This window comes from Dromiciops gliroides, chromosome 1 (assembly GCF_019393635.1).
Source record: "Dromiciops gliroides isolate mDroGli1 chromosome 1, mDroGli1.pri, whole genome shotgun sequence".
NCBI classification, from domain to species: Eukaryota; Metazoa; Chordata; class Mammalia; order Microbiotheria; family Microbiotheriidae; genus Dromiciops; species Dromiciops gliroides.
The window spans coordinates 46,145,699-46,163,388 of NC_057861.1; the positions used below are offsets into that span (position 1 = coordinate 46,145,699).

Sequence of the window (17,690 nt, forward strand, 5' to 3'; positions counted from 1 at the left end):
TGTCTGGGTGAATCAGGGCTGGGCTAAGGTGGAAGACCTTTTCCTTGGAACCTTACCAGCCCTCTGCCTGATCCCCTTTACTCCTCCCCACTCTGGCCCCTTGTCTTCCCCTCAAATGCAGTAACAGCTTTCTTGCTGGTGGGGCCACAATGGTCCACTTCTTCCTCCTGCTCTGTGCTCTCCACCCAAGAGCCCGCTCTCCTCTCTTGGTGGCCCCTTGCCATCCAGCGGGTCTTGCTCCCTCCCTCTTTTTCTGTTTTCCTCCCTGATCCCCCATCATCTCTTTTGTCTTGTCCATTTCCATCTCCCTCAGTCCTCTTTGGCATCCCCTTTATCTCCCATCTCATCCTGGCCACAGCTTGTCTTCCCCTCTTCCCTTCTAATATGGGTTTGGAGCCCTCTGATCCATCCCCTTCCCAACCTTCTCTCTCCTCCCCCATCTCCCAGGTTCGGCTACTGAAGGGCCCACCCCCGTTTGAGGACCCCCTGACATTTGACAGTCTCCATTTGGTGCGTCATTTGGATGAGGACTCACTGCCCTCCTCCGATGAGGAGCTCCTGGGTGTGGGCGTAGGAGTGGGGGCAGCCCTACAGGATGCCCTATATCCTCTGTCCCCCCGAGATGCCCGCTTCTTCCGACGACTGGACCGTCCAGCCAAGGACAGTGAGGGCAGCACGGACAGTGAGGCTGATGAGCTGGCCCCTTCCTATGACCAGAGCCTGGGTAACTGAGAAATGACTGCCTCCCTGGCCCGCCCCACCTGGGGCCCAGACCTCTCACGTCCGGGGAAGGGGGGGGGTAGGAGGGCAGGCTCCCCCCAACCTCCATTCAGCATTCTTCCTGGAGGGATGAGGGGGAGTGGGGCACGTCTTGGTGTGCCTAGCCCCTCCACAGACAGCCGAGTGCGTCAGAACATCTACCTTGAGTGTTGTCTACACTGCCCTCTCCCAAGGGCACTTGTGATTCACTGTATTTAAACTCAACTCCATTCTGTGACTCCCTTCCCATCTCCCACCACTCTCCTTCCTTTCAGGGGTTCTCTAGGGCAGGGACTGGGAGACAGGAGGATGCTAGAACTCCAGGAGTCACAGGCTCCGCTCTCCCTTGGAACACTTCTGTGGTCTCTAAGTTTCTGATTGTTCCCAGTGTTATTTATTTATCTACAAGAGGGTTGTTGTGTCCTCCTCCCCCACCCCTGACTGCCCAGGACCAGAAAGCACTGCCGTTCCCTCCCGAGAGAGCAGCACAGGCATTGGGGTGAGGAGGGGCATAGAGGACCAATGATCAGAACTGGCCTTCTCTGCGGCTACTGCTCTCATCTCTGCCTCCATTCCCAGGATTGGGCTGTCTGTCTTGTCCAGGGACTTGAGAGCTAAGGACAGACACACAGACCTTCCTGCCCCACCACATCCTTGGAGGTGCTTCAGATTCACCAAGCCTCTGCCGGCAATTTCTGTACCTCCACATTTGGGGGTCGAAGGGGGAGCAGGGCAGGGGAGGGGAGATTCAGCCATTAGCAGACCTGACAAGGGAAACAAGAACCAGGAGCAAAAGATTCCCTCCTGAGAAAAAGAGGCCGGCTCATGGCAGATGGGTCCCGACCACAGGCTGCCAGAGCCTTAGCCTAGTGTTGAAGCAAGGCTGGGATTCTCTTTCCTGTGACATAAAGACCACCAGCCGCCCCTGAGCTATAGCCTCCTCCTTGGGTCCAGTTCCCCGCTCACCTCAGGCTGACAAAAGAGGCTGGATCCCGGCCTTGAAGACGTAGGCTGTCCGAGCCACCCCACTTTGTCTGTTTGCTGGGCCTTTTGTAGCCTTGGCATATCCATGCCATCAGTGACTCACTCTTCCCTTTCCAGGCCAGCCTCTTGTAGCCCCTGAGGTGGAGGGACTGGCCCTGGAATAGGAGATGTGGCTGAGGCGGTCCCTGTATGTTTGGGCATCGTGCCTTCCATTAGCAGCTGCCCCTTCCTCCCTGTGCCAGTTCCATCTTCTCACCATATCGTTTCTCCTCCACTACTCCCTTCTTGCTATCAGCCAAGCCAGTACTTGGGTCAGTGCCCCTGGAGGACCAGGCCCTTTTTCTGCTAAAACCAAAGTCATCCCACTCTGGGGAGCAAATATCTAAGAGAATGTCTCGAAGCATCTGCTAATCCCGAGCAGCTCACCCACCCACCCACCTGCCACTGGTCCCAGCCACAGTTAAGGAAGCTCTGTGCCCAGGGCCACGGGTGGGAAGAAGGACTCCTCACTCGGCTCCTGAGCCACTCCGAGAGCTAGTGAAGAGGGGCCTCTGACCATCACAGTCCCGACCATGGAGCCCCCTGCTCATCCCCCCACGCAGCAGTCCTCTTCCCCGACACTCAGCACTTTGCTTTCTAAGAGTTTCCTGGTGTCTCTTTTCTTTGCCAACATTAAAGGTGCTGCCGAGCTTCCTCCCAGCCAGATGGGGACCAGACCCTAGGAGGAAAGGCTGGAGGGGAGGAAGAAGGAGGGGTGTCACTTGAGTGTCTTATCCCATTTGTCTCTCCCCGCAGAAGAGTCAGTCAGTATTCAGCACCCATCTGTGCCACTCTAGACCCTCCACTTCCACTCCAAGCCAGCAGAAGCCACCTAGGAGGGGAAAGAATTTGGGCAAAGAGGAGAACTATTTCCCTGGTAGGCCCTGCCCTAGGAACCTGCTTGTAGAATTTGTGCCTGTGGTCACAGAAGGAAGGAGTGCCACATTCCCTGGGGAACAAGACTTCTGGTCTTCCATTTCATGCCTGACTCCTCCCCCTCGGGCTCTGTCTGCTGAGTTTGAGAACTTAGGTGCCAAAATCCATGAAGTGTCTACTTAAGCTGCTCTGGGGGCACACTCCCCTCCAAACACACACTACGCCCTAAGGTTACTCCTCTCCCCATCCTTGCGGGAGCATCTGCGCTAACTTTCATTCTTCACATCCTGTATTCTTCTCCTCCCCAGATCACTGAGGGCTCATGGCTCCAAGACAGCCCACCACATTGGTGCTCCCAAAGCTATCTCCTGACACCTGCCCCCATTGCCCCTGCCTCTTAGCTGATATCAGAAGCAAATAGTCTGATCTGTACTTAATAGGAAAGCCCCTGTGGGGCAGGTTTCCCACTCTCTCTACTCCATCCCTTTTCTCTCACACACACAACATTACCTCCCATTGGCTCTGTCCTCTGTGCTGAGACCAGAAGGAGTTGAGGGTGACTGGTACTCTGCAGGTGTCTGGCCTGCTCGGCAGTGTCCTGTCAGGTGTCAGTGTATGGCCTCCACCTTTTCCCCTCTGCCCACCACCATCCTCACACTGCCTGTACAAACCCATGTGTCTCCACACAAGGTTGGAAAGATGAATAATAAAGCATATTTACATGGTCTTAGAATTGGTGGGCAGGATGTTGGGGGTGCGGTGTGGAGTTTACTGGGAGAGACTGTAACCTGAGCAGTGAGATGACTGAATAGGGAGGCCTGTGAGCATTTCATGGCTTAGACAGGAAGCAGCAGCTTAGGGCTCTTTCCCTTCCTTAGTCTTTCATTCAACAGCAGATAACATGAAGGGAGCAAGATACTGAGGGCTGCTCACAACCCCCCTGAAATACTAGAGAATAGATTGTTTCAGGACAAAGTATGGCTGTGGTGGGAGGGGATTTTGAATGACGGCAGGGACAGGAAAAAGGACAGGCCCTGGGAGGTTAGACAGGAGGGGTGGCACACAAACTATGAAAAGCCTTATCTCATCTCAAACCCTTGGGTTCCCAGGGGCTACTTGATTGCTATGGAGTTTTCAGTGTGGCTTTTCTTAAGACCTGACTTAAAAAGGACTGGGAAGGGATGAGATTGACAAAAATGAGCAAAAGGTTTGGTGAGATGAGATCCCTTAGGGGCTGAGGTTAAAGTCAGTGGCAACCAGGGCTGTGGAGGGGTATGTGTGTGATAAGGAGATGAGATGTGTGAATGACGTGTTTGTATATATGACTGTTTTGTGTGGGTGGGTGGGTGTGAAGGATGTGTGGGTGGGGTAAGGAGTGTGCTGTGTGAGTAGGTGTCATTAAAGTCACCAAACATGATGTGCCAGGAGAACACAGGAGAATAAGGTTTCACTCCTGTCCTTAAGTGGCTTCCAGACAAGTTAACTGAGTGGAGAAGACGCCTGAAAAAATAAGAACCAGAGGAAGTTTGTGGGAATTGAGACTACAGAGGGTGGAATGGACAAGGGACATTCCAGAAGGAGGTAAGATTTGAACTAGGCTCTGAAAGATGGGTAGAATTTTAACTAATTGGAGAGATGAGAAGGAAATTGCAAAAGCCAAAGCAAGGAAGTAAGAATGTATGTGTTATCTTGGGTGATGGGGTGGAAGTGGAATGATCAATATGACTGGAGTCATTGGGAGAGATGGGAGGTAAGGCTAAAAAGGCAAGTTCAGAACATTATGTAGAGGTTCATTCTGGTCTTTTAGAGATGGAAAGCTACTGAAGGCTTTTAAGGAGGGAATTACTAGGAAGATAAATCTAACAGTTGAAATGCAGAGGGGTGAGATTAGGAGACTACTTTAGAAGACTGGTACAACACTCCAGGTAAGAGATAAGGGGATAAGAACCTACCTCTAATTTGTATGGGAATAATGAGCCTCTCAGATGAAACTGAAAAGGAAAGCCTCCCTAACAAATTTGCTGTCTGGGACAGGAATCAAGAATTTAAGGGCATGGTCAATTCATCTCTTGTTAGTGGAAGGTTTGGAATTTGGAAAAGAAATAACAATTGGTATTCATGTATAATTTTTAAATGTACACAATATTACGTGTGTGTGTGTGTGTGTGTGTGTGTGTGTGTGTGTGTGTGTAATCACTTGAATCTCCCAACCTTGTAAAATAGGGACTATTGGTGTTACCCTCATTTTGCAGATAGGAAACAGGTTCAGGTGAAAGGATTTCCCAAACTCACGTAGGTAATAAGTGTTGAGTCAGACTTCAGATCCAGTTCTTTGCAAGTTCAACATTGAGCATTCTTCTGGATCACGGATTATACCTCAGGGGATCTGTGATTCCATCTCCATTGATGAGATCACAACCCTCCACGCAGTCTTATTGTGTGTGATTCTTTATAGGTGCCTTTCTGTAAGTCCACCCCAAAAGACTTATTCAGTATACTGGAAGCCTTCCAACACTTAAGATAAAAGAATGGTGACCTTGTGGTCAGGGCATCTCACAAGACTGGGGAAAATATCTATGATGAAGGACTCAGTAATTTGATAAAGCTTTAAAACAAGAACATGGCAGGCAGGAAGAAAATGCTCTATATAAACCATTAAAATGATATATGGAGGACAGAATCATAAGCTTTAGAACTGGAAGCGATACTAGTGGCCATCTCATTCAATGTCCTCATTTAACTAATGAAGAAATTGAAGCTCTAAGAGGTGAAGTGACTTGCTCAAAGTCACACACAAGCAGAAATAGGTTCTGAGCCTAGGTTCTCTAGGCTCTAAATTCAGAGGTGTCTTCTCCTCACCATGCCACAAAGAATAGTGCTTTCAGGAAAAAGATTAAGAATGAGGTCTATGTCTTCAGTTATCTCAACAGCAGTTGCACAGTCTGAGCAAGAAACAGTATACAACCTCATAGGTATCACTGAGACTTGGGGAGATTCAGGTCAGGAATCCATCCATGGACAATTATATCTTGTCCAAAAAGAAACATGAGGGGCAGTCTGTATATTAAGAAGGCTGTGCGGGGCAGCTGGGTGGCACAGTGGATAAAGCACCAGCCCTGGATTCAGGAGGACCTGAGTTCAAATTCGGCCTCAGACACTTGACACTAACTAGCTGTGTGACCCTGGGCAAGTCAATTAACCCCAACTGCAACAGAAACAACAAAACCCAAAACAAAGAATCCTGTGCACAAATCTTTAATCTACAAGGAGAATTAATTGGTGGGTGAAATGGAACTACAGAAACCAACCACAAGGGGAAACAACCTTGGCATCCTAGAGTTTGTGATATCCTAGGGTGGGACAAACCCTGGAAATGTTAGGCTCTGTCTCTGAGAGCAGAACTAAAGTGGCAGCTGCAGAGGCCAATAAGAACTTAAGGAATGGGCTGTCCCTTGTTAGAGGTCTTCAAGTCAAGACTGGATGACCACTTGGAAGGGAAGTTGTAGAGTGGATTTATACTCATGTACAGGTTGGGCTAGATGGTCTCTGAGATCTCTTCCAGCTCTGAGATTCTGGGATTCTTACAGAAGATTCCGAAGAATCCAAAGAAAAGGTAGATCTGATTCTGTGGCTTAGAAAAGTGAGGACGCCATTTGGGTTGGAGTGGTCAGGACAGACTTTGTGGAGGTAAGACTGGAACTAGACTTTAATGTGTAGTTAAGATTAGGTTGGCTGTGAAGTGGGGCTGGTAAGAGGGGGAAAGCAAGTGGGTGGGGATATGATGGGGAAGCCCTGCGTGTTGAGCTGCCTGTTCTACTTTCTCTTTTAGGGGGCTTAAGGTAAGTCTATATCCCTCGAGGCTCAAGAACAGAGGGTAGAGGTGTGTGGGTGGGTTGTTGGGGGCAGGGAGCTGCTTTGGCACTCCTATTCAGGTCTGAGGACAGGGACACTTACTTGGATCCTCATTCCTTCTGGGAAGGAAATCTCTGTAGTTTGTAATGGGAGCTCAATTAGTGTGTGTTCCCATGCCTAGTGGGTGGGGGTTATGGTGTGTGTGTGTGTTTGAGAAGCTTGGAGGGGGAGGCTGTGGGAAGATAGGACAGGCCTGCAGGATAGAACCACTTTCCTTTTAGAACCCCAGAGTAAACTGATGCCAGGATGTTGGGGATGGAGAGGGGAAAGAATGGCCCTAAGCATCTTGCTGCTCAGCTCTCCTCCTCAGTTCCATCTTCCAAGGCACATCTGAATGTCTGAGAGCTACAGAAGAGCCCAGGCTAATTTAAGCTAGGGTCTCCAAGGTGGGAGGAGTCCGGGGTGGAGGGGCTAGACACCTGAGTCTCAGACTGGGGGGAAAAGATGTCTGGACCCTAGTCTGCTTTCTTCTACTTCCTGCCTCTGGTGGGTAGCCCCTGAGATGCCTCGATCCTTCCTAGTAAGAAGCAGGAGATCCTCTGGAAGAAAAAAGTTAATTGGTAAGTACGGCGTGTGCTGTCTATAGATCCCCAGAATCCTGCAGGGCTCCCATGGAAGAGCTGGGCAAGTTCTGGAAGGAGAGAAGGGCTGAGGAGCAGAGAATGAGGGCAGAATAGTTGGCCAAATTCAAGCTTGAATTTAAGAGCTTTGGGTAGGGGTAGTGGTAGGTGAGTTAGGGACCAGGATACCTTAGCTGGGGAGAGGGGCAGCAGAGGTGAGGGCTAGAATGTCTGGGTTTTCCCCGGTACTTAAGGAGTGATGGGTTCTTCCTATATAGGCTTTACTCCAGGGGATGCAGCGCTGTCTGTGGGGAGCCGCGGAGGTACATGGGCTGAGAGGCCTCTGTCCCCAGCCCCTGAAGCCGGCTCCTCCCTGGGGTCCTGTGCCCTAGCCGAGAATGACTTCCTTGGTAAGAGCTCCTCTGGGCCTAGGGAGGTGGAAGCCAGAAGACTGTGGGCTAAGGCCCCCAGATTGTGAGGGGTTGCCAAGCAGCGGGATCCCAAGAGTCTCATAGTGACTGAATACATATGACCTAACCCCAGGGCTCCAGGGTCTGGCTGGCCCTTTCTGGGATGGTCACTGCCCCCGACCCCAGCTCCAGCCTCAGCCTGAGACAGGAGTGACTTCCCCAAGTCTGCAACCACAGCTATTGCTGTTACCAGCCACGGCACAACCCCCTCACCAGTTCAAGGTAACACAAGAGGACTGGAGGGCGGAGGGACAGAACCTACTCCGGCTGGGGCCCAGCCCCATCTTTCTGTCTCTAGGGTGGGACGGGACCGTATGAAGGGACCTTAGCTTGGTCCCGCTTTCCACCGCTCCCGTCCTGCCCCCAGGAGAGACTGTTCCCCTGCGGCGTGTGCGGAAAGAGTTTCCGGCGCTCTTCCACCCTGTCCACACACCTGCTCATCCATTCGGGCACGCGGCCCCACCCCTGCCCCTTCTGCGCCAAGCGTTTCCACCAGAAATCCGACATGAAGAAGCACACGTTCACCCACACCGGTGCGGGGCCGGGAAGATGAAGACGAAAAGAGATGGGTGGACGGGGGTGGGGGAGCAAGGTTCCAGCCTGCAGGAAAGGCCACCGAATGGTCTCAGGGGGGAATGGCACAAGGACTGCCCCGCCCCTCTATCTCCTCCCACCCAGCAACAGAAACTTGTCCCGCTCAAGGAGGGAAGTTGGAGAAGAGCCCAGTCCATTGTCAGACTTCTCTCTCCCCAGACATCTCTTCACCCTAGCCAGTCCTCCCATTCATCCTCATAGCTCCTCAAGCCCTTCCATTACTCTACAATGTCCTCATTTTCCCCACCGACTAACCACCCGAATTCTACCATCTTAACTCCCCACCAGATTCCCTATCCCCCCTCAGTATACTCCCATAATTCCCCAGTTCTGACAACTGCCTCATCCACCCTACCTGCATAGCTCCCCTCCCGTCCAACCCCATACCCCATACCTCGTGACCATTTCCCTACATAAGATCCTTGCCCAGCCCCCCACTCCCACCAAGTTCCCCTCTACTTTTCCACAGGTGAGAAGCCCCATCACTGCGGAGTGTGTGGAAAATCCTTCAGCCAGAGCTCCAACCTGCTCACTCACTGTCGGCAGCATGGGATGAGCCGGCCCCTGCCTCGGAGGCCAAAGTACCCACCCTCACAGGAATCCTCCTGCCTCAGAGAATCACCGAACACCTCCCTGCCAGTCCTGAGCCCCAGGGAGGGGGGAGAGAAACTTGTCCCAAAAGCCCTGTTCTCCACTTTCCCAACCACACCATCACCATCAGCAGCAATGGGCGAGTTTTAATGCAACCTATGTGGGAAACCCCAGATCCAAAAGTTCCAGACAGCCCAATCCCCCAAACACAGCAGCTCCAGTTCCACCGCCTCATCTTTATTACAAACTAAAAAGGCCTTAGAAAACAAGCCAGCACACCACACACAGACTCTGGGTCCACGGGAGCAAACCAGCAGGGACAATCTACATCATACCTACAGAGTATGGGATTGAGGAGTTTGCCAGGCTAGTAGCCTTCGGGCACTCAGATAGAAGGGAGTTAGGAAGCTAGAACATCAACAGGGTTTTCCCTCTGCCCAGTTCCCCCTGCTACAAAACTACAGCTGGGAAAATAGGCAAAATGCAGGTATCAAACAGGCTGGGACCTTCAGTTCAGAGGGCACAGTGGTCCTTTGGATGGGGTGGGACAAGGGTGGCTCAGTGGAAGGTCTCCACCTCCACTACAGTCCAGTCTCCCTGTGGTGAGGCAACATCATCTGGGGAGAAGCTAGTGACAGAGGTGATGCTTGCCCGGGACTCATCCAGAGGGGAGAGCAGTTCAGCCCAGCGGCCCAGCTCAGCATCACTCAGAGCCGGGCGGCCACCCCCAGGGCCCTGCCTGGCTCCCCCGGGGCCCTCTGCAGCCAGCAGCAGTGTCCGGCTCAGCAACTGCTGCACTACACTGGCCTGCAATGCTCCCAGCTGCAGCTCACCCACTCGAGCTGGCTTGGGACCACGAGGGGCTGGGGGCATCTTCTCCACTGTCTGCTCATCCTCTTCCTCCTGATCCCGTACCTCCCTGCTTGCTGGTCCAAATGCTGTTTCCGAGGCCTCTGCCTCATAGATAGTGGACAGGCCATCAGGGGGCCCGGCCAAAGGGGACCAGGGCAGTGGTTCGCCTATGGGAGGGAAGGACAGGCTTGAGACTTAGACCCCGTTCAAAGGAAGAGCTGCCCTCTACCTCCAGCCCCTTTCCCTCTGTCCCCTGGCTGGGGTTACCTGGGACCCCATGGCTAAGTCGAGGGGAGGTGGTACAGGGGCTCCGGGTGGGGACCCCCGGCCGGCTCCAGACAGCGGGATGGCAGGCAGCAAGTTCAAGGTCAGGATCAGGCGGAGGCGAAGCTGGAGCCCCTATCTCAGGGCCACTGTCGTAGGCGCGAAGTTCCTCGGGAGTACTTGTGGCACTGCTGCTGTGTCCAGCAAGGTCTGGGCCACTCAGAGTACTAGAAGGGCTTCTGGACAGCTCCCCACCCAGGGCTCCCAAGGACAAGACAGACTCAGGAAGGGGCAGCTCCCCAGGAGGCGGAGTCTGCAAGTGGGACTGGGCCAGCACTGGGGCTGTGGGCAGGGGAGAGGGAGAGGGTGGCACAAAGGGGATGGGCAGGGAAGAGGGAGAAGCTTGTACAAGGAGTATGGGTTGGGGAGAGGGAGGAGCCTGTACAAGGGGTGTGTCCAGGGGAGAGAAAGTAGCTTGGGGAAGGGAGGTGGATGAAGGGGAGGGAGCCTGAACAAGGGGTGTTTCCAGGAGGGAGGGAGGAGCATGAAGAGGAGGCGTGGCTAGAGGAGAGGGAGGAGGGGGCAAGACCAAAGGAACAGGAGAGGGCTGCAAAGGGCATATATCCAAAGACGGCTCCTGAGAAGGCGTGGCCAAATGAAAAGGAGGAGCCTGAAGAGAGGGTTTGGCCAAGGGTGGGGAAGGCGGGACCAAATGAAAGAATGGGGCTTGTTGAGAGTGTGTGGCTACGGGAGAGGGGAGGGCCTGTAGAGTGGGTGAGGCCGGAGGAAAGGGAGGAGCTTGAGGAGGGGGTGAGGCCAAAGGAAATGGAAAGGCTTGAAGTGGAGTTGTGGGCAAGGGAGGAGAAAGTGGGAATAAGTGAGAGGGTGGGTCTGAGGGAATGGGAGGGGCCTGGAGAGGGGGTGTGGCTAAAACAGAGCGCGTTGGGGGAGGAGCCTGGTGAGGAGGCGTGGCTAAAGACGGGGGTGAATCCTGTGAAGGCGATGTGTTTAAGGGAAAATCCTGCGGAAGAGGTATGGCCCGAGGGGGAGAAGGTGGGCACGAGGGAGAGGGTGGAGCCTGAGCAAGGGGTGTGGCCAGGAAAGAGTCAGCCCTTTGTACAGAGGGTGTGGATAAAGGAGCCATCAGATCTTGAAGTGTGGAAGTGGTTGAAGGAATGAGAATATCTTGAACGTGTGTGGCCAAAGGAGAGAAAGGGGCCTGTGGAGGTGTGACTGTAGGGGATGGGGCCAGGAGGGAGGGTGTGGCTAAGGAAGGAGAAGGTGGGGCCTGTTGAGGGGCTGTGGCTGGAGAGGGAGAAGCCTGAGGAGGAGGTGTGACTGAGGGAGAAGGATGGGTCTGGAGAGGACCTGTGGCTAAAGGAGAGGATGGGGCCTGTTGGGGGGATGCGGACAGAGAGGATTTGGCTTGTGGAGGAGGTGTGGCCAAGGGAGAGGGGGTGGCTTGTAGAGGGGATGTGGCCAAGGGAGAGGGGGTGGCTTGTGGAGGGGGTGTGGCTAAGGGAGAGGGTGGGGCCTGCAGGGAAGAGGCTAACAGAGAGGAGTTGGCTTGTGGAGGAGGTGTGGCCAAGGGAGAGGGAGTGGCTTGCTTCGGGGGTGTGGCTATGGGAGAGGGTGGGGCCTGCAGGGGAGCTGTGGACAGAAAGGAGTTGGCTTGTAGAGGGGGTGTGGCCAAGGGAGAGGGGGTGGCTTGTAGGGGGTGTGTGGCCAAGGGAGAGGGTGGGGCCTGCAGGGGAGAGGCTGACAAAGTGCAGTTGGCTTGTGGAGGGGGTGTGGCCAAGGGAGAGGGGGTGACTTGTTTAGGAGGTGTGGCCAAGGGAGAGGGTGGGGCCTGCAAGGGAGCTGTGGACAGAGAGGAGTTGGCTTGTGGAGGGGGTGTAGCCAAGGGAGAGGGAGTGACTTGTTGAGGGGGTGTGGCTAAGGGAGAGGGTGGGGCCTGCAAGGGAGCTGTAGACAAAGAGGAGTTGGCTTGTTGAGGCAAGGAAGGGGGAAGGGCTTGGATAGGGGGTGTGGCCAAGGGAGAGGGTGGAGCCTTCTGGGGAGATGTGGACACAGAGGAATTGGCTTGTGGAGGGGGTGTAGGCATGGAAGGAGAGGGTGTGGCCTCCTGGAGAGACGTAGACAAAGAGGAATGGGCTTGTGGAAGGGGTCTGGGCAAGGAAAGGGGAGTGGCTTGTTTAGGGGGCGTGGCTAATGGAGAGGGTGGAGCCTTCTGGGGAGATGTAGACAGAGAGGAATTGGATTGTGGAGGAGGTGTAGGCAAGGGAGGGGGAGGGGCTTGTATAGGGGGTGTGGCTACAGATGGGGCCTGCTGATTTTTTCGGCTAGGTGGGGGTGTGGAGGGAAGGGAGGAACCCTTGGACCGCATTATTGGGCAGTTTGAGGGCGGGGCCTGAAGAGAGAGCTGGGCCAATGAGGCAGCAGAGGTGCTGTCCTGGCGACGGGTGGGTCCAGGGAGCCGGGACTGAACCCCGGAAGAACCTTCGCTGGACTTCCTCCTGGCCACAGAAGCTGGGCTGGAGACAGGGTCTACAGGGCCCTTGGGGGTTCTTTTGGGGACTGTGGCCTTGGGCAGGGGGGAAGGCCGGGGCTTGGATTTGGGGGGAGCCCGCGGAGACCCTGGCTCGGGTCCTGAGGCTGCGGCCAGACGGGACCCAGGGAGCCCAGCTCTTGAGACTTGGGCTCCCTGAGCTGGTCGAGTGGTATCTGGAAAAGATAGGAGAGAAGAAAGGCCTCTGGGAGGGTCGATCCTATGACACCTCCCCTTGTGCCTGCACCTGGTGGTTGTTTTTGGCTCCTTCCCAAATTGGAATGGGTATTGGGTGGGGGAGGTGGGCTGGGGGTGGCGTCAGCCAGCTCCTTCCTTGGTGCCCTTTCCCCATAGATCTCTCTCCTGGGCATTCTTCACCGCTGACAGGCTGCCACCCTGAGCCCCATGCCATTACTCTCCCCTGACCCTCCTACCTCTCCTGGCCTCTGCTGGGGCCACATTGTTCCGTCCTGTGAGGGTGGAAGCTAGTGGTGTCTTAGCCTTGGCTGCAGACTCTGCCGGGGCAGAGCGGACTTGCTTGGCTGGGGTGGACACTTTGGAGCCCTGAGGCCCCTGCCTTAGATGGGAAAAGAGAGCCTGGGTCAGATAAGGAAAGCCTAGCTTGGGTCCCCCAGAGTCTTTTAGGATTAGCCCCCTTGGGGGGGGGGCAGCCAGGTGGCGCAGTGGATAAAGCACCGGCCCTGGATTCATGAGAACCTCAGTTCAAATCCAGCCTCAGACATTTGACACTTACTAGCTGTGTGACCCTGGGTAAGTCACTTAACCCTTATTGCCCCGCAAAAAAAAAAAAAAAAAAAAAAGACTGGCCCTCTTCCCTGGCACACAAGCTGATGATTTGTACACATTTGCATCTAAGGTCGTAAAATAAATTTCTTTCCTGTGACATGCTCACCCAGGACCGGTTGGGGGGAGGGGCCATGGGGAGTGCCATATTAGAAAGGACTAGCCTGGGGAGGGTACAGCTCTGAAGTGGTCAGATGGGGACAAGGCTCATCCCTGGACAAGTGTTATGCCTGGCGCTCATAAGCCATACCTGCCTGAGGAGGGAACGCTGTGAAGAAGGGCAGTTCCTGGGGAAGGGTCATACCTGGAAACTCGTCCAGCACCGGGGGCTGGTTCTGCTTTCCTCACCAAAGGCTGCCTGGGCACTACAGGAAGAAGCACCAGGTCAGTTCAGTCCTGACCTCCTCTGTCCTCCCATAACACCTTAAACATACCTTTGGAGGGGGCGGGGGGGGGGGGGCAGGGAGTGAATCAGGGGAGGCCTTCCTCTAGGGCCAGGAGCCCTGCTTTATCAGCCCCGGAGGGCAGCTCGGGAGGCTCGGGCCAGCCAATCTGCTTCCCCGCAGTGCTCCTCCTTTTACTCTCTCCACCATTTAGAGAAGAGAAATGAAGGAATAGAAGAGGGAGGGACCATCAAATAGGACCAGGGTCAGGGAGCAGAGTTCAAGGTCATTGTCAGGGAGGAGGACCGAGAAGCAGGGGGCAGGTTTAAGCTCCCAGAAGCCAGGTAAGAAATCCGAGCTGGGGGACGAGGAACAAGACCTGGGGCCCCTTTACCTGTGCTAGGAACATTGTGGCCTGTCTTGTTGGTCCTGGCGGGCCCAGGCAGGACTGTGGTCTCCTTGGGGACAGGCGCTGCTCTTCCTGCCTGCTCCCCTGGAGACTTCTTCACCGCAGCTCGGGGCTCAGCAGTGGCTCGTGGGGGCACTGCCCCTGATCTTTTAGGAGCCCCAAGGGGCCCTGGCACCGAGGAGCTGGGCAGGCGGGGAGCCAGGGGACGACTCCCCCCAGCTTTAGCTTTAGCTCCAGTATTCATCCTGCAGCAGACAAGATAGAAGGTGGTACCTGCATCCCCGCCCCCCGTGCCAGTCTCTTTTGTCCAGTTCCTCCCTCAGCCCTTGTGCTGCTCACATTTTCAGTTGGAGGAGGCAGCCAGATACCTGCCTCTCCCGCCGGTGGAGGACACTGTAGGCGGTCCCAGCTCTCCTGTGTACAACCTCTAGGAACCAGCCCCTTGACACCCAGCGGGTTCTGAGGGAATTAGATGGCAGATGGGGACCCCTCCCCCTCCAATGCCCCCCCCACACACACACACAGCTTAGAGAGAGATTAGCACCATCTTGCCCTCCCCCTCCATGCGAGGATAGTTCTGACGCCACCACCCAGGGCCCAAGCATCCTACCCTCAGTCACCCAGCGTTCCAGAGAGCCAGTCATCCTTTCCCTGATCCCATATACAAACTCCAAAGATCCCTGTCCCCCCCCCCGCCCCCCCCCCCCCCGCCAATATCTCAGGCATAGAACAGAGCTTGCCCTCCCCAGTACAGGTGCGATTCCTTACTAAATGTCCAGCCTCGCCACATCCAACCCCTGAGAAGACTAGGGGAAACCGAGGTGCCAACTAGGCCTGAGGAACGGACAAGGGATCAGGAACCCCTGCCTCAATTCGAGCAGATGGAGAGCCCAGGGAAGGGCGAGCCGCCTCGCTGCTGTCTCCAGCTCGAGTACGGGCGACTGAGTCTGGGTTTGTTCCCTGGGGGGGGGTCTGTCTAGCAGCCCCCACACCCCACCCTCACACCTTGATTCCAGACACCTGCTGGCGGAAGGAAGGGATGGGGGGGGCTGCCATGAAGGAGTTAATGGAGACAAAGAGCCCAGCGCGACCGCCGAGGTCCCCGCCTCTCAACCCCTCCCCCTCCACCTGCTCCGCTCGCTCCGCACCCCCCAATCCCATCTCTCAATCACCTTTAGCCTCCAGCAGCTCGAACACCTGGATCCCCGTGGGAGGGCCTGACCGGGCAGTAGGCCTGGGCGCCGAACCGAGGGGAAGGGGGAGAAGAGGGAGGAGACCAAGGAAGGGGAGGGGGCTGGGGGCGAGGAGACTACAGGCGAGCCCCGCCCCACCCCGCCCCCTGCCCCAGCCTAGGCCCGCTAGAGAGGGGACGACGCAGGAGGGGGTAGGGCCAATGGCCCGGGGTTGACGGGGATGAGACCGAGGAAGAGATGGAAAAAGGGGCGGAGACAAGCCAAGGGAAAAAACGAGATGGGGGGCACACAAAAAAAACCCCTACGAGATGGAGGAAAGAGGAGGTGACAGAAGGAAAGAAGGACGAATGGTGAAGGAGAGAGGAGTGGGAAGAAAGAGAGTGGGGGTAAGATAGAGCTGACAGAGCCAGACAAACCCAGGGAGAAAACGCACACAGCCAAAGAGACGCAGGCTCGAAGCAGAAGGGGGACAGGGGCTGGAAGAGGAGAGGAGAGAGGGACAGCAGGAGAGAAGCCGGAGCAGAGACGGAAGGGAGGAGGAATCTCTGGGGGATCTTTTTTTTTTTTTTAGGGGGTGTTTCCATGGCAACTGCCTCCAGGAGTCCAGAAGGAGCATATGGGGAGTGGGAGGAAGGAGAATGCCTCCCCCCGTTAGATTCCAGCCACCTGCCCCTCATCAACCCCATGCACTACCCTCCCCCAAACCTACCCCTACCCCCAGCCCCGTTCTGCCCCTTTCAACCTACCTGGCCTCTCCAGTCCTCTAGGAAACTGACAGGCTGGGCTTCGGCCAGGTTGGGGGTGGGACTAGTGCTCCATTGGTCTATTTTCTTATGGGCAGACCAATCATCATGCTGAGTATCCCTCCACATTTGTACTCTCTGATCTGTCTCTCCACCCTGGGCTGGGTAATGAGATGTCTGGTCCTGCCCAGACTCCTCGAGGGACCCAAGAACCAGGGCCTTCTTCACCAAAAGACTCCTCCTTCTAAAGAGACAAAAGGATGGCCCTACCCCTGAGGGAGCAAGGGACATGGGGAGCGGGAGGGGGGGGGGAGAGAAGAAAGGGGGGAGGGGGGGAGAGAGAGAGAAGGAGAGAAGGGAAGAACGGAAGGACAGACATGAATCATTGAGGAAGAGGAGGGGAGATTTCTACTGTGTAGTAGAAAGGACCTTGAGTTTGCCATTGAAAGACCATAGACTGAAACGAAGCTTGTCAATTTACAACCTTTCTGAACTGGCAAGGCACTTAAGCCTCAGCTTCCTCGTCCTCAAAATGGGAAGAGTGGTGGACTAATGCTCTCTAAAGTCCCTTCTAATTATGAATGTTGGGGCAGCTAGGTGGCACAGTGGATAGAGCACTGGCCCAGGATTCAGGAGGACCTGAGTTCAAATGTGGCCTCAGACACTTGACACTTACTAACTGTGTGACCCTAAGCAAGTCACTTAACCCTCATTGCCCTGCCCCCTCCCAAATTATGAATGTTGTCTGTATGTGTGTGTGTGTGTGTGTGTGTGTGTGTGTGTAAGTTATTGGAGAACTATAAATCAAGGTAAGGGCCACAAGAGAAATATGAATGTAAAGAATTGTAAGTGGGGGCGGCTAGGTGGCGCAGTAGATAAAGTACCGGCCCTGGATTCAGGAGTACCTGAGTTCAAATCCGGCCTCAGACACTTAACACTTACTAGCTGTGTGACCCTGGGCAAGTCACTTAACCCCAATTGCCTCACTAAAAAAAAAAAAAAAGAATTGTAAGTGTACACTATCCAATATAAAAAAGACAGCTGGGGGCAGCTAGGTGGCACAGTGGATAAAGCACTGGCCTTGGATTCAGGAGGACCTGAGTTCAAATCCAGCCTTAGACACTTGACATTTAACTAGCTGTGTGACCCTGGGCAAGTCACTTAACCCTCATTCCCCTGCCCCCCCCCCCAAAAAAAAGACAGCTGAATGTAGATAGATAGATATCTGATCAAGGGTCTGGCCAACCCTTCTACAAGAGACTGCTATTTTCACTCTTGCTAGGAATAACACGATGATCATGGCTGGGCTTTTGTTTCTTCTCTTGCTTATCTTCAAGAAGAGGATGGAGGAAGAATTATATCTACATATCATAAAATACCTGTAAGTCTAGGAGTTCAAAGTAAAGGAAGCTGTCCCTAGTTGTTCTCAAAAGGAAGGTGATAGCTGAATATAGCCAGCCTAGCTCTCCTACCCCACTAAATTCTGGTTATGTAAAAGATCATCATGAATACAGGTTTGAATAAACCCATTTATCTAAGCAAAACAGTAAGCAAAAGTCAGGGGAGTTATACAGGTTTGAATAAACTGAAGAATGCAGGAACTCCAGTCGGAAGCAAGATAAAACACCTCAGCTCCACCAAGGAGGAAGGGACTGACCTCACCCAGGGGAGTCCACTCTCAGCAAGTTCTAGGGTTGAAAGTACATATT

General features: G+C 54.5%; 3 protein-coding genes across 7 annotated transcripts in view; 2 read left to right on the forward strand and 1 right to left on the reverse strand.

Moving 5' to 3' along the window:
- The window catches only part of EVI5L (ecotropic viral integration site 5 like), a 67,245-nt gene extending 63,846 nt beyond the window's left edge, over positions 1-3,399 (forward strand). For 3 of the 5 annotated variants that reach the window (XM_043977950.1, XM_043977952.1, XM_043977951.1), the window contains one exon: positions 448-3,399. In XM_043977950.1, the coding sequence (XP_043833885.1) occupies positions 448-732 (285 nt within the window). In that variant the 3' untranslated portion in view covers positions 733-3,399. The remainder of the gene's footprint in view (positions 1-447) is intronic. The other 2 variants (XM_043977954.1, XM_043977953.1) reach the window with 2 other exon arrangements.
- LOC122744673 (Krueppel-like factor 16) lies at positions 2,316-9,668 on the forward strand. The gene is made up of 7 exons (XM_043990293.1): positions 2,316-2,421; positions 4,147-4,239; positions 7,092-7,130; positions 7,409-7,540; positions 7,674-7,822; positions 7,968-8,133; positions 8,664-9,668. The coding sequence occupies exons 1-7, from the start codon at positions 2,316-2,318 to the stop codon at positions 8,933-8,935; spliced, it is 957 nt and encodes a 318-aa protein (XP_043846228.1). The 3' UTR covers positions 8,936-9,668.
- Positions 9,344-16,164, reverse strand: PRR36 (proline rich 36). The gene is made up of 6 exons (XM_043990303.1): positions 15,985-16,164; positions 14,031-14,290; positions 13,558-13,618; positions 12,884-13,026; positions 9,905-12,625; positions 9,344-9,804 (listed from the first exon to the last, which is right to left on the reverse strand). Exons 2-6 carry the CDS (start codon positions 14,287-14,289, stop codon positions 9,344-9,346), a joined length of 3,645 nt encoding a protein of 1,214 aa, XP_043846238.1. The 5' UTR covers position 14,290; positions 15,985-16,164.
- Between the last annotated feature and the right edge of the window lie 1,526 nt (positions 16,165-17,690).

Bases quoted from the DNA above. Each gene is read 5' to 3' on its own strand.
- LOC122744673 (XM_043990293.1), top strand. From the start codon at position 2,316: ATGGAGCCCCCTGCTCATCCCCCCACGCAGCAGTCCTCTTCCCCGACA. The intron at 7,131-7,408 runs GTAAGTACGGCG...CTTCCTATATAG, and splicing joins TGGAAGAAAAAAGTTAATTG to GCTTTACTCCAGGGGATGCA. The intron at 7,541-7,673 runs GTAAGAGCTCCT...ACCTAACCCCAG, and splicing joins AGCCGAGAATGACTTCCTTG to GGCTCCAGGGTCTGGCTGGC.
- PRR36 (XM_043990303.1), bottom strand. From the start codon at position 14,289: ATGAATACTGGAGCTAAAGCTAAAGCTGGGGGGAGTCGTCCCCTGGCT. The intron at 13,027-13,557 runs GTATGACCCTTC...TTCCCATCTAAG, and splicing joins GGTGCTGGACGAGTTTCCAG to GCAGGGGCCTCAGGGCTCCA. The intron at 12,626-12,883 runs GTAGGAGGGTCA...TATCTTTTCCAG, and splicing joins CCCAGCAGAGGCCAGGAGAG to ATACCACTCGACCAGCTCAG.